The 12,507-nt window shown below is 36.4% G+C and overlaps 1 protein-coding gene across 4 annotated transcripts in view; it reads left to right on the forward strand.

The window, feature by feature from the left end:
• LOC115209186 (dynamin-like 120 kDa protein, mitochondrial) overlaps positions 1-12,507 on the forward strand; it is a 66,785-nt gene that overhangs the window by 3,945 nt on the left and 50,333 nt on the right. For 3 of the 4 annotated variants that reach the window (XM_029777428.2, XM_029777429.2, XM_029777430.2), the window contains exons 2-3: positions 7,853-8,201; positions 11,635-11,775. In XM_029777428.2, coding sequence (XP_029633288.1) covers positions 7,853-8,201; positions 11,635-11,775 — 490 coding nt within the window. Of the gene's footprint in view, positions 1-7,852; positions 8,206-11,634; positions 11,776-12,507 lie in introns of those variants that run through there. The other variant, XM_036501311.1, reaches the window with a different exon arrangement.

A 12,507-nucleotide genomic window follows, 5' to 3' on the forward strand; every position in this document is an offset into this window, starting at 1 on the left:
TGCCAGCCTCGGCTGGCCCCCGTGCCGGTGACACGTAAAAGCACCGTCCGCTCGTGGCCATTTGCCAGCTCTGTCTGGCAACCGTGTCGGTGGCACGTAAAAGCACCATCCGTTCGCGTCCGTTGCCAGCCTCGCTGGCCCCCGTGCCGGTGACACGTAAAAGCACCGTCCGCTCGTGGCCATTTGCCAGCTCTGTCTGGCAACCGTGTCGGTGGCACGTAAAAGCACCATCCGTTCGCGTCCGTTGCCAGCCTCGGCTGGCCCCCGTGCCGGTGACACATAAAAGCACCGTCCGTTCGTGGCTGGTTGCCAGCTCTGTCTGGCCCCGTGTCGGTGGCATGTAAAAGCACCATCCGTTCGTGTCCGTTGCCAGCATCGCCTGGCCTCGTGCCGGTGACACGTAAAAGCACCATCCGTTCGTGGCCGTTCGCCAGGTCTGTCTGGCACCTGTGCAGGTGGCACGTAAAAAACACCCACTACACTCGCGGAGTGGTTGGCGTTAGGAAGGGCATCCAGCCGTAGAAACACTGCCAGATCTGACTGGGCCTGACGAAGCCTTCCAGCTTCACAGACCCCAGTTGACCCGTCCAACCCATGCTAGCATGGAAAGCGGACGCTAAACGATGATGATGATGATTTTGATGTGAAGTAATATGCATTGAGGAAACCAATGATCAGACAATGGCGACACCAGAACAGAGGCTAAGTTATAGAGCAGAAGAGTTGAGTAACTCTTGATTGTTAGGTAAATTCATAGAATATTAAAGGCAGTATAAGAAGTAAACAAGTTAAGCAGTAACAACTTCAATTAACCCTTTAGCATTCAGATTACTCTGTCAAATATAATACTTATCCACATTGTTTTGAATTAGTTGTGCATTATCTTGTAGCTTTGAGATTTCGGTGGTGTGATGGTTTATTTTAGAATGATATTGTAAGGTTGGTGTGAGAGGCTAGATCCAGCTCATTTGAACATTAAATGGGTAGAATATTTGGGCCAGATGTGGCTAGTTTAAATGCTAAAGAGTTAAAGAAGTAGAAGTTTTTCCTACATACATTAAAAAATGAAGAATAAGAGGGAAAAGAGAGGTTATACATGAAGACAACAAGTTTAGTTTTTTGTTTTTGCAAACAACAGATTAATCAAATCCATGATAGAAAAAAAGAATTAAGACCCAAGTTAGTAAGTTGAAGATAGTTGTTGATGTATGGGCTACACTGTTACAACATTAAAAAATTCTCCATCAGATTTGGTCTATTTTTTTTTCATGAGCATTTCAGATTTTGTCTGAAGTAGAAGCCAAAGGAAGAGAAATTTGAGTCTCAAGGAGTGCCACTAGCTACTGGTGCCAATGGCTTTTGCCTTCTTATAGCCCAGTGATTGTTGTGGAAAGGTATCAGTCATAGATTGATAACAATAAAGATTTAAGGTTATAAACTAGCTGATGTACAACTGGTTAAGACCAGATATCATCATCTTTTAATGTCTGTCATGGATTGGGCAGTTTGACAGGTTCCAATGGATCTGAGGACTACATCATGTTCCAATGTCTTATTTGGCATGGTTTCTGTGGTGGATTGCTCTTCCAAACACCATTTACTTTACAGAGTAACACCAGCATTAGTAAGGGCACCATGTAGCTTGTGAGACTAAGATCTTCATTAACTACTATGGTAGAGAGATAGGAAACTTTATGCCAAGTAATGAAAAGTTAGAGTATGAATGAAGGGGCTAGAACATTAAGTTTCTTACTGTAGAAGAAATACAATACAAGAGTAGGTGAAAGTAATCAGTATGGAGCTGGAAAGAAAAATTAGGGTGGCAGTGACAAACTGTTCCAATGGGTTCTGGGTAAAGAACAGAAGAGAGGGTGACTGGGTAGATTTTTAAAAACTATATGAAAGATGGTTAAAGAAGAGATAGGAGTGTGGATATACTAAATAATGAGTATGGCTGTGTGGTAAGAAGCTTGCTTTCTAACCACATGGTTCCAAGTTCAGTCTCACTGTGTGGCACCTTGGGCAAGTATCTTCTTCAGCCTTGGGATAACCAAAGCCTTGAGAGTGGATTTGGAAGTTGGAAACTATTATGTATGTGTGTGTGTGTGTATATATAGACATTGTTGTAGAGCTGAAAACGAGGCAATTTCCACTCTTCTCCTCTGGAAGCCATCTACTCGCAATACCAGAGGGCACACACTCTCCTACCCTGATGTAATCTCCAGCGATACAGACATCCAGCAACAGGACCTCCATAATGCTATGATGGACTGTGAAGTCTGGTGTAGCATGGTAAATTCCATTGTCTTGACCACGGTCGAACAATGATGATGATGTGTGTTTATGTCTGTGTTTGTCACCAACCTCTACTTGACAACTGGTGTTGGTGTGTTTATGTTCCCATAACTTAGTGGTTCTTCAAAAGAGACCAATAGAATAAGTAAAAAAATAAAAGTACTGGAGTTGGTGAATTTGACTAAAATTCTTCAGTGCAGTAGTATCTCAGCATGGGCACAGTCTAATGATTGAAACATGTAAAAAAATAAAAGGGTTGAGACAGGTGTGGTGTTCAATGATAAATATGAGTTTGATGGTAAGTAGATGATGACTTGAGGTTAAGAAAGGTATAGAGATGAATGTAGGGAAAGGTAGGGGAGGTTTGAGGAATTAGGTGCTGACTGGCTGCACAGAAAGGTAAAGAGCATCAGAATAATAATAATAATACAGTAGACAGGAGAAGGATGAAAGAAAGATGACATAGTTGGGGAGGTTGCAAGTGTGTGTAGAGAGAGGACATAGTACTTGGGGACAATGAGAGTTCTACTGCAATACAGGCAAATCAAAAGGAAGCAGTTCAGTGGAGAGAGTGAGAGATGTATGGTAATAGGAGCAATAAAGGATGGATGTCAAGTGGTTGTACGTTGTATGAAATTTAAATAGTATCTCTGAAAAGATAAGACATGGAGTTCTGCTCTCATTTAATTACAGCAGCAGAATACTGCAGTCAGACAGTGATAGAGAAATGAAAGGTGGAGGAGAAGGTTTGACAAGGAAACTTGGTGAGGGGTTCAATTGTGTATATTGATAATATACTTCCAGAATCTTAGTTCCACTGAGATGGGCAGGTTCTCTTGAGCACTGCATATCATCAGTCATCTTAGTCTTTTATCGTTTCCTCAGTGCAATTTAAAGTCCTGAGATCAGCCTTCACTACTTAGACCTATATCTTCCTGGGTCTCTCACTTCCACAAGTGAGTGGCACTTCTTTATACAGTTGTTCTCATCCATGTGCATTACATGTCTATACCAGTACAGTTTTCTCTCATCTGGTTCCCCTTATGCCTAATTTTTCTCTCAATGCATTTTCACCTTGTTATGTGCACTAATTGCACATCCAATGGAGCTTTCTAGCTTTGTTTCTTTTTGGTTTTCACATGTTCTCTGTATTCAGAGCCCATGTCTCACTCTCCTGTAGCATTGCTGTTCATACAATCTCCTTTCATTCTGCGAGAGAAAACTTATGTTATCAATGGAAGTAATAGTTCTCTGAAGCAAACCTGGAATCAAAATTTAATTTAGTTAAAGTCAACTTAACAAAGACTTCCATCAGGTAAATGATTTTGCTTGATATGTTGAAGTGGAATTGATAGGAATCTTATACAGTGGAATCACAGGTTGATAGAGTAAGCAGACTTTGTAAGTGGCAGATGTGCAGGAACAATAAACACTAAAAGCACACAAAAAGTAGATTTCCTCAGATGATAAGTTTCTCTAGAAGTAGTTGATAGTTTCTGTTACTTAGGTGACCTTATTAGTTATAGGAGAAAGTGACCTGAAAGTATAGTAGCCAGAGTAAGAACAGGCTGGAGAAAGTTCATAATGCTGTTACTTCTGTTTTTAACAAAAACGTTTCATTCTCAGAGTGAAGGGTAAACAAGGATTCTTGTGCATGAACTGCAATACTACATGATAGCGGGACATGTGAAGAATACAAAGAAATGAGACAAGCAGGCTCTGCTGGATGTACAATGTCAATGTCCATGAATGATGGAGCACAAACATGTTGAGAGAAAAACTGGGCATAAAAGGAATCAGTTGTAGTGTGTAAGAGAAGAGTCTGTTGTTAGGGGCATGTGATGTCGAAAGATGTGTACAGTATATAAAGAATGTGTGGAAGAGGGAGACCCAGGAAGACAGGAGCTTTTTTCACATTTTAATAAGAAATAGTTTGAGTCAGTTTTTAGGATTGGTAAACTTTTATAGTTGAAATTCAAATTTGTGCAAGAAAAATGTTGAATTTCAGAAAAGAAGTCCTATAATTTTTGAAGTATTCTTGAAAGTGTGTGCACATACACACACACACACTTATATTGATACCAGTAAAGATGTTACATTAACAACTGATGGTAGTGGGTAGTCTTATTAGGAATTTTATCCAGAACTATATATGTCAAAGAGATTAATCAATAATTATCCAAATATCGAGAAGGAAACTTTCTTGAGTGTATGGATCATAAATTGTTCCCTGGCAGAAAATTCTTGCTTAGATCTGATCATAGACTAATTAATCTTTAATCCACATTAAAAGAACTCCCAAAACTTATATCTTTGTAAATCATACAGCTGACAGCATTTGATTAAGATATTGCACATGTCAAAGGACACAGTTTTTCACAGACATTCTCCCACTGTTGCATTTTAAAAGGCAACCACAGTACACTAGTTCAGATAATGTTTAGGATAATTTCATATTCTAGATAGGAAGTATTCTATTAAATCTTCATAGCCTACCTTCAGAAAGCGTGCATGATCTGATACTAGGCAAAATTCATCCCAGAATGACAATATCTAGAGTAACTGCTCCAGTGCTGAGAGACAATATTAGTGGGTCAAACACAAACTCTAGAAAATGATGTTCTTTCCAATTTCAGTCTTATTGCTCTGCTCAAAGTATCCACAAGGTATATAATTTATAACTGTTCATTGTAGCATTAGAGGTATATGAAAGTTTGAAGCAGTGTGGCATGGCTATTCACATGTTGTAGAGGACTGCATACATAGATGTCATAAATGTGTAACAGTTATAAATTTCTTCAAAAGAGTAGGCTTTATTTGATTCCTGTAGTCTTGTACACATGGATTATACCCATGTTAATGGTATCAGATTGCTGCTTATTGTGAATTCCATTTCAAGTGGCTAGAGGTTATTCATATTTCTAATTGGAAGAGCTCAACCATAAAATAAGTGTTATGTATAATTTTCTCTCAGAATGGAGTAGTAAAAATTTTGGTGCCATATAATGCCCCAAAATTCCATGAAAGTAATATCTATTCTTCAGAAAAGTTACTACTTTCCTTACAAAAATGATTCTATATTACCTGTATTTTCCTAATCAAAGAGAAAATTTGAATTAATTTTTACCTGAATATTGTTCAGTTATCCTACTGTTTCACTTACTAACAGGCTACAAAGTCTTTCTGTATTAATGGAGTACCTTATTCCAACTTGGAAATTGTGAACTTTGTGATGCAAATTGGAAACAACACTGTCACTCTCACAAGGAATGGGACTGGAACCTGACTTATGCAGAAATCACTTGAAACAAATGTTGATGATGGTGCCTCTCCTGATTTCAAAAGTACTCATATTTATGGTGATGTGAGACAAGACAACAGCCTCAAGCCAGTAGTAAAAGAGTTCCTTGAGGTACTCAATCTACCTAGGGTTGTTAAACCATAACATTTCAAAGAAATATGAAGATACTGATGTTATATAGCATTATAATAGAATTATGAAATTGCTGTTATGAATAAATGGCTTTTCATACTTTGACAAACATGCAAAGCAAGTTATGTGACTAGGTAGTCAGTAATAAGTAGTTGTGAAGACAAGAAGGTCTGTAGTTTGACAAGTCAGGGTGTTAAAGTTAAATAGACTATATTGAATCTTCAGTTATATATGACGATTTGTTATATAATGTTCATCCATTCATCTTCTCTCACTATTCCTGGAAAGGTTGTGAGGGTAGATTCTACAGGCACCTACTCCATAGGGTCCTATTAGAAGCAGTCATCATTACACTTTCCTGCTAGATGCTAAAGCATGACTAACTGAAACTATTGATATTATTTAACATCTTGTTCTTGGTCTACTCTTAGGCCTAGAATCCATCTTGTGATTCTTTCCTGCAACATTCTAATCATCTTTGTAAATTATTTACATCATAACAAGAAGTCAAGATGACTTTCACCAGTAAAAAATTGTCTTACACATGTGCACAACTTTTATAATGCTTACTGTTAGGTGAATTCAATAATAATAATAATATAGTCAAATTCATGTAGAATTATTCTTGGACACAATTTGGACCCTGTTATTTATGCTTCCAAGTCATGACTGAAAGTCTTTTTCTATAACTAGTTGAATCTATAACTAACCAGGACTGAGTAGAGTGCTTGTAGGTTATTATTTTGTACCCTTTCAGATAGGCTTTATTAAACTTGAGCTGATCATGTTAATTTTTTTTTTGCTAGTTTTTCTTTTAGCTGTAAATTGAGATACCAAGTGAACATCATTTGTTAATTGTCAGTTAGATCATGTACAATCCTAAGAGTAAATCTTTTTAAGCCTCTACTTTTAATTAGATGTGGAATAGATTGGCAGTAACAAAATGCCCAAGAAGCAATTATTAATTAGATAAACCCTAATAAAGGGAGAAAATAAACAGATTACTGGGCCTGGGAAAACTTATCCAAGTTCAACAATTGATTTATTAAGAACAGGCATTTATATTACAGGCTGGACAGCACAATGGGCATATTTATCCTCTTTGCTACTCCTGTCATTAATTTATCAATGTTTGTTCTTTGTAGCCTTTGCATCAAAGTCTAATGGTATCTTCATGTTTAGTCTGAGTTGATTGATGTCATATTATTGGTTATTTAGGGAATTAAATACAGAGTAATGCCTAAGAATTTCAAACATTTCATTGTTATTTAGCTTATCAGATTTGACAAAAAAAGTTCTTTATATGTTTAGAAGAGTGGTTCTCAACCATTCTTTGTCTATGGACCTCTTTAATTTAGTTACATTCTGGTGCCCATCCTCATTCTGTAGCCATTTGATGTTTAAAAACTAGTTTTATCGATACTTATTTCAAAATTCCTCTTTCACATTGTACACATCAATTTGTATTGGTTGAACTATGTAAAATATTAGAGCAAGAAACCTGTTTCTTGTGATAAATACTTTTAAAGCAAAATTTTTTCATGGACTCTTAAAAATATTGTTGTGGATCTCCAATTTACTATCTTGTATGCGTGGAACTCCAAAAATCTTATATGGACCCTGGTTGACAAACACTGGTTTAGAATTTTAGATATGAACAGATTTTAACATGTTTAATTGGTTTAATTAACACTTTTGTTATTGTATTTATTTTGAGATGCTCTGTGTTTCTTTCAATTACTTTAAATATAACAATGAATTTAGTAAAATAACTTCGTTATCATTCAGCTAGTGTTAGGAACATAAATTGTGACTAAGGTTTGGTGGAAGGTGTTTTAATTCAAAACTTATGAAAATAAGACATTTGTACTCAGAGCCAGAGCCAGTTTCAGCTGGGTTAGTAACGAAAGGTTTAAACCAATTGTTGTTAGCTATTAAAGAAGCTACTCCTATGAGACAGATGTCTTAATGGACTGCTGTCCATCAAAAGTTGATATAAAATGAACGTTCACTAAGTATAATGATAAATTGTCTTCTAATTTTGTTTAGGAAATTTGCATGTAATATTCTATCAATTCATATTTTTTAAATATTGCTCTAAATGTCACTATTTCTATTTTGTAGCCCATGGTGTGAAAGATGTGTTCGTAAGGCTGTCAATAGTATTGCAAATAAAAAGTGCTTTTCAACTGTTGCACATGCCACTATGAAACCTGCATATGTAAAGCCTCTTCATTCCATCAGATTACTGGGATCACTCAGAATCATTTGCCATCCTATTTTGTCTCGTAGCCTTCATGGAAATTTGTACTCTCAGCAGATGGTTTTCAAACCTCTTCTTCGAGCGTCTAAACCAGTTGCTGTTTCAAGTTCTCGACAGATAGGCATCATTATTAGAATTGCAGGCCGTCTTTTGAAAGTGCGGTATATACTTGTTGGTGGAACAATTGGTGGAGGCTATACTATCTCAAAAGTAAGTTTGCATGAAAATGCTTTTTTTTTGTTGTTCTTTTTCTCTTTTAGAGGAATAAATGATCAACTTGTGCATATGTGACCAGCTGCTAAATGCTTAAGATGCTGGAATAATGGTTTAGAGACTTCTGGCAGTTTGCTGTGCTTGTGAAAACATGTCAAGCAAAGTAAAATTGTGGTTGTTTTTGCATACAGGCATGCCCCCCACATCCCTTTTCAGCTGAGCAATACCTAATCTTGCAGGCTCATGGGCACTGATACTATGTAAAAAAGCACCCATGCCAGTGTTATGTAAAAGCGCCTGTGCCAGTGCTGCATAAATACACTCAGTACACTCTGTAAAGTGGTTGGCATTAGGAAGGGCATCCAGTTATAGAAACCATGCCAGAACAGACATGGAACCCAGGCAGTTCTTCAGCTGGCCAGCTCCTGTCAAATCATCCAACCCATGCCAGCATGGAAAATGGATGTTAAGTGATGATGATGAATATGGTCATTTTGTTGTGATTTTAGGTAAAATACATGATTTCACATGTCTCAATTTACTAAAGACAAATTGCCTACTCTTTGGATTATGGAAAGACTTTACTTTTGTTTTTACAATCTGAAGGAATATTTAAGTTTTTATAACCATCTGAGACAAAGAAAACTGTATGTAAATGCTTTAGATAGTAGTTCCTTTAATAGATATGGTGTACTTAAAATCTGTGTGTATTGAGTTTAAGACAGAAGCCTCAAACTAAGCTACTGAATTGCCATAATGATTTAATGACATTTCACATTCCCATAATTAACTAATTTGTGAACAAATTGAAGTTTCTGCTACAAAGAATGAAGTCATTTTCACTTCCCACTCACCAATCCAGATTTTATCACTAGTTCTTACTGAGATCATTAACTATTCCATTCAGGCTGAACTATTTCAGTTTATTTCATACCATTTTATGCTTAAGTTGATTAACCCTTTTGTTACCATATTTCTGTTGAATTATTCTACCTTCATTTTTAAAGAATGAAAAATTTAGTAAAAACACTTCGTTGTTAAGTTTTTTTTCTTTTGGAACATAAATTGAAATTTTTATAAGTTTGATTTAGATTATTTTAAAACATCAAGTTTGCATTATAGGGCTAGAAGCAGTCCCAGGCATAGAAAGCTGGCATAAAATGATATGTGTGTGTATATATATATATATATATTATATATATATATATAAGCATAGGCATAGTTGTATGGTTAAGAAGTATGCTTCACAACCAAGTAGTTTCAGGTTTAGTCCCACTCCCAGCTTGGGTAAGGGTTTCCTACTATAGCTCCAGGGTAACCTCTGTGTGTATGTGTGTGCATGCTGAGGTTTTACTTGTCACCATTTGTGTGGCCCTTTGGTACATACATTATGACCAGTGACTCTGCACTTTTGAAGACCTGTAAAATGTATCCATTATCTGAAAAACAGATGAAGGTTAGCAACAAGAAAAGCATCCAGCTATAAATCCCAAGTCAAAAATCACATTCCTGTCCAGTGCATATTTTTATGGGAAAATGTATTTAAGCAAACAAATGGATGATACATGTTTTTTATAAATTAGTGTAAGAGTGTGGATGGCTAATTATATAGAGTAGCATGCAACCAGTTAAGAGATCAGTGGTTCATATTACATTATCAGCACACTGTTAGATCTGGGGTTAGGACACTTAACTATCAAACAGACCAGCATTGTACAAGATGCATAAGCTTCATACAATGTACCCTTCACTCTAACTTTTCCTACCCTATGTTATCTTTAATTATTTTGTATATTAGTAAAATACAAGATTCATTGATTATCAAAATGACCTTTTTTTGCCATGATATTGATTTGTTATGAAGTAGTGCATGAAAAATCTATGAAAGTCTATATAATGGACAGGATATATAAGTAGCGTAGTGTCTCTTACTGGGGCAGGGGTGCTGTGAAAGGAGGGACGACGACATATTACCATGTTTAATAAAATTGATAGTTTTACACTTATCCAACATTATGGCAAAGAAAGAAGTTTTGCATAGATGCAAACCTTATTTTGTCTTTTCACTAATAAAGGTTGAATGAAGGTCTGTGGCTTAGTGGTTGGGTATTCAGCTCACAATCACAAGGTCATGAGTTTGATTCCCAGTGGCACATTGTGTTCTTAAGCAAGATACTTTATTTCATGTTGCTCCAGTCCACTCAGCTGGCAAAAATAAGTAGTACCTGTATTTAAAAGGGCCAACCTTGTCACATTGTGTTACACTGAATCTCCCTGAGAACTACATTAAGAGTACATGTCTGTGGAGCGTTCAACCACTTGCACATTAATTTCACAAACAGGTTCTGTTGATCAGATCAACTCAGACCCTTGTCATCATAACTGACAGTGCCAGTTTTTTTTAAATAGCAGTTGGGGTGGAAGCAAAAGAATATCATTAATATTTTTTGATGAGGATCTATTTTTGGTAGCATGAAAACCACTGAAATTGAGGCTATTTATATATACAGTTGTCAAATTCAAATTATTATAATTGTTTTCATATATTGTGGCAAACTAAAGATTGCAGTCATTATCAGCAACTCTAGGTCTTTCTGCCTTTAATTTCAGTCATGGGCAAACTGCACTCCATGGGACTTTCTGAATGGCATACTAATGAAAAATTACTATAGATCCTTTAGTAGTGTGGCCTGCCTAATGATGAGCCATGGCTCATGCAGCTTGCATTTTCAAAATGGCTGCCTATTCTTGTTTTAGTTCCTCTGTCATATTGTTGAAACAGAAGTTATTAATTAAAATAAAAATGTCATAGGAGTGACTGTGTGGTAAGTAGCTTGCTTACCAACCACATGGTTCCAGGTTCAGTCCCACTGTGTAGTACCTTGGGCAAGTGTCTTCTACTATAGCCTCAGGCTGACCAAAGCCTTGTGAGTGGATTTGGTAGACAGAAATTGAAAGCCCGTCGTATTTATGTATATGTATGTATATGTATATGTATATGCCCCCAACATCACTTGACAACCGATGCTGGTGTGTTTACATCTCCGTAACTTAGCGGTTCGGTGAAAGAGACTGATAGAATAAGTACTAGGCTTACAAAGAATAAGTCCTGGGGTTGATTTTCTCGACTAAAGGCGGTGTTCCAGCATGGCTACAGTCAAATGACTGAAACAAGTAAAAGAGTATTAAACTTTTAATGTAATGTACAGCTCTATAAAACTCTCTATACTGTACACTCTGTAAAGTGTTTGACATTAGGAAGGGCATCTAACTGGAGAAACCATGCCAAAGTAGATATTGGAGCTCAGCGCAATCTTTTGGCTCATTGGATCCTATTAAACTGTCCAATCCATGCTAGCATGAAAGATAATGATGAAAATTATGATGGTATGTGTAATCTGTTTTGCTTTTTTACTCTTTTTTCCTTCAGAAATATGAAGAATTCAAAGATCAGCTTCCAGATACTAGTTGGCTACATGATTATTTGCCAAAACAGGAACATATTGACAAGTTGAAAGAATTAACTGCTTCATTTCGAGAGCAAACCTCTCAGATTAAATTGCCTGAGTTGGTAAGTTGAAAGCTTAATTGGTTTCAAACTTGTTATTCACTCGTTTATAAAAATGAAATCACATTACTTGTATGTTAAAAAAAAAAAAAATTATAACTTTCTAAGAATTTGACTTTTCCAAATTAGCAACTGACAGAATTATGTGAAACCATAATATTACTAAAAGGTAGCAATGCTGTACAGTTAGGAGCAAAAAAGAAAAAAAAAATCATTAAAAACTCAGAAGCAATATTGGTTTTTTATCAAGATTTCAGAGCATCAGCATTGTTGGGGTAGCCCACTCAAAACACTGAGATTAATTTACTGTTCTGTAATTTAATTTTAGACACTCAACCATTCATTCATTGACAAAAAAATATTTGGCATGGCTGTGTGATTAAGAAGTTTGCTTCCTAACCTTTTGGTTTCAGTTTCAGTCACTCTGAGTGGCACCTTGAACAAGTGCATTCTACTTTATCTTTGAGTAGACTAAAGACTTTGAGTGGATTTCATTGACAGAAACTGAAAGATATCTGTTGTGTGTGTATGTATTTTTTTATCTGTGTTCTCTTATCTGGACATTACATGATGGTTGTAAATGAGCATCACTGTCATACAAGCAACATGTTCTCTAGGAACATGTCAGAACATGGGAAATACTACCTTACTTGGAAACAAGTAAGGGTTGGCAACAGGAAGGGCATCTGACTTTGGAAAATCTGCCTTAACAAATTCCCTATAACTCATACAAGC

The sequence above is a fragment of the Octopus sinensis genome, linkage group LG3 (genome assembly GCF_006345805.1).
Source record: "Octopus sinensis linkage group LG3, ASM634580v1, whole genome shotgun sequence".
Taxonomy (NCBI): Eukaryota; Metazoa; Mollusca; class Cephalopoda; order Octopoda; family Octopodidae; genus Octopus; species Octopus sinensis.